Here is a 1,520-nt window from a genome sequence, read left to right on the forward strand (position 1 = left end):
AGAAAGAGAGCAGCTGTGCAGGGCAGGCGTGGCAGCCAGGAGGCAAAAAAAAACTGAAATATGGGGTCACATGTACTGCTACCCTTCCCACCCAGAAGGCCTCTTTGGGAGTGTTTCTCAACTCAAGAGAAGGGTTGTGAGAAGTGATTGGAGGAGTGGGGGCAGTTGTTTATTTCCTTTTAGAAAGCCATTCCTTCACTGGCTATAGGGTATAAAGTTCTGCAGTCAACCCCCCCACCCCAACCTTACCCCTCCTTACCCCGATGAATACACCTGAGCAACAGCCCCATCATTCATGCACATTTGGCAAGTGTCCTATGAACACTCATATATACACACATGCTCTTTCATGGAAGAAGGAAAAGTGAGGTGGAGGGGGGTCATGCACTCTCCACAGAGAATTAGACTAACTGGAAGAATGAGCAAAACCACTCCAAGGACTCAGTGCACATTAGCTTCCAACCACCTCCATAGCTCCTCCATTTGGCCAGGGTCCAACCAGAAGGCAAAATCACAGCTATGTTCTATGCCCCTCCCCAAATTTATGGGCCCAAAATAATGGGACAGGACTGAAGGGGTTACTGGAGTTCAGAGAGCAGGTGTGGGAAAAGCCCTGATTCACTGCAGAGAGAAGTTCTGATCTCTCATGGGAATCAGGAATCAGGACACAGACAAAGGCCTGGCCTGGAACCCATCTAGGGCCAGAGAGGGCTGACACTGAAGTCAAGTGATCACTCAAAGGACAAAGAGAACTCAGAGGCCATGATGGTTTTCCAGGCCCAGTGACCCCAACATCTCAATGGTCACACCACTCCAGTGGCCAGTCATGCACTAGTGGTCACTCACCCAGCCCTAGATGGATGTTTCATCACATGTGGCCAGAGGAGCCCCAGTTAACCGAATATGGGCTGGGCTTGAGCAAGGATCAAGCAGAAAAGGTGGAGGGAAGCCACCAAAGCCACTGCCCCTCTTGCCTAGAGCCAGGGGCAGCCGCTCATCTTCAGGAGAGGGAGAGGGAGGATCCTGGCTGTAGCTTGTGGTCCCAGATGGCGGCGCCCCCAGGTCCAAGCCCACCTTGTCTCTAGCCAGAAGTTCCCTCTGTCGCCTTCGCTGCTGACGTCGACCAATCAGAAGGAGAGTCAGCGATGCTGCAAGAACCCCCAGAAAGAAGCCAGCCAGTCCAGCCCCCACAGTGTGGGCCCGGCTTGAGGGGCCCTGATGGCTGCCCCATACCAAGCTATAAGCTGCTACCACGCGGGCAGCCCCACCCTCCTGACATTCACAAGCATAAGCACCCATGGCCCCTGGGTTTACCACCACCTCAAGCCCATCCCTCCGGGGGGTAAAAGCAGTCACTCCACTGGGCTGGTGCCACACACAGGATGCCCAAGCTGAGCTTGGGGAACATGGCAAGACCACATGCACAGCTGTAGCCACAAGAACTTCAAACACTACTGGGTGTTCTGCAGAGAAACAGCAAAGGCATAAAAGGTAGTGAGGGTATAGGCTGGGCGGGGGGG

At 53.9% G+C, this 1,520-nt stretch overlaps 1 protein-coding gene across 1 annotated transcript in view; it reads right to left on the bottom strand.

Annotated features, from left to right (window-relative positions):
* Positions 1-34: 34 nt before the first annotated feature.
* Positions 35-1,520, bottom strand: part of LOC102758454 (semaphorin-4F) — an 18,806-nt gene continuing 17,320 nt past the window's right edge. Inside the window, exon 7 of the mRNA XM_015561493.1 lies at positions 35-1,507. Coding sequence (XP_015416979.1) covers positions 853-1,507 — 655 coding nt within the window. The 3' untranslated portion in view covers positions 35-852. The remainder of the gene's footprint in view (positions 1,508-1,520) is intronic.

Source organism: Myotis davidii, unplaced genomic scaffold (genome assembly GCF_000327345.1).
Source record: "Myotis davidii unplaced genomic scaffold, ASM32734v1 scaffold1477, whole genome shotgun sequence".
Classification (NCBI taxonomy): Eukaryota; Metazoa; Chordata; class Mammalia; order Chiroptera; family Vespertilionidae; genus Myotis; species Myotis davidii.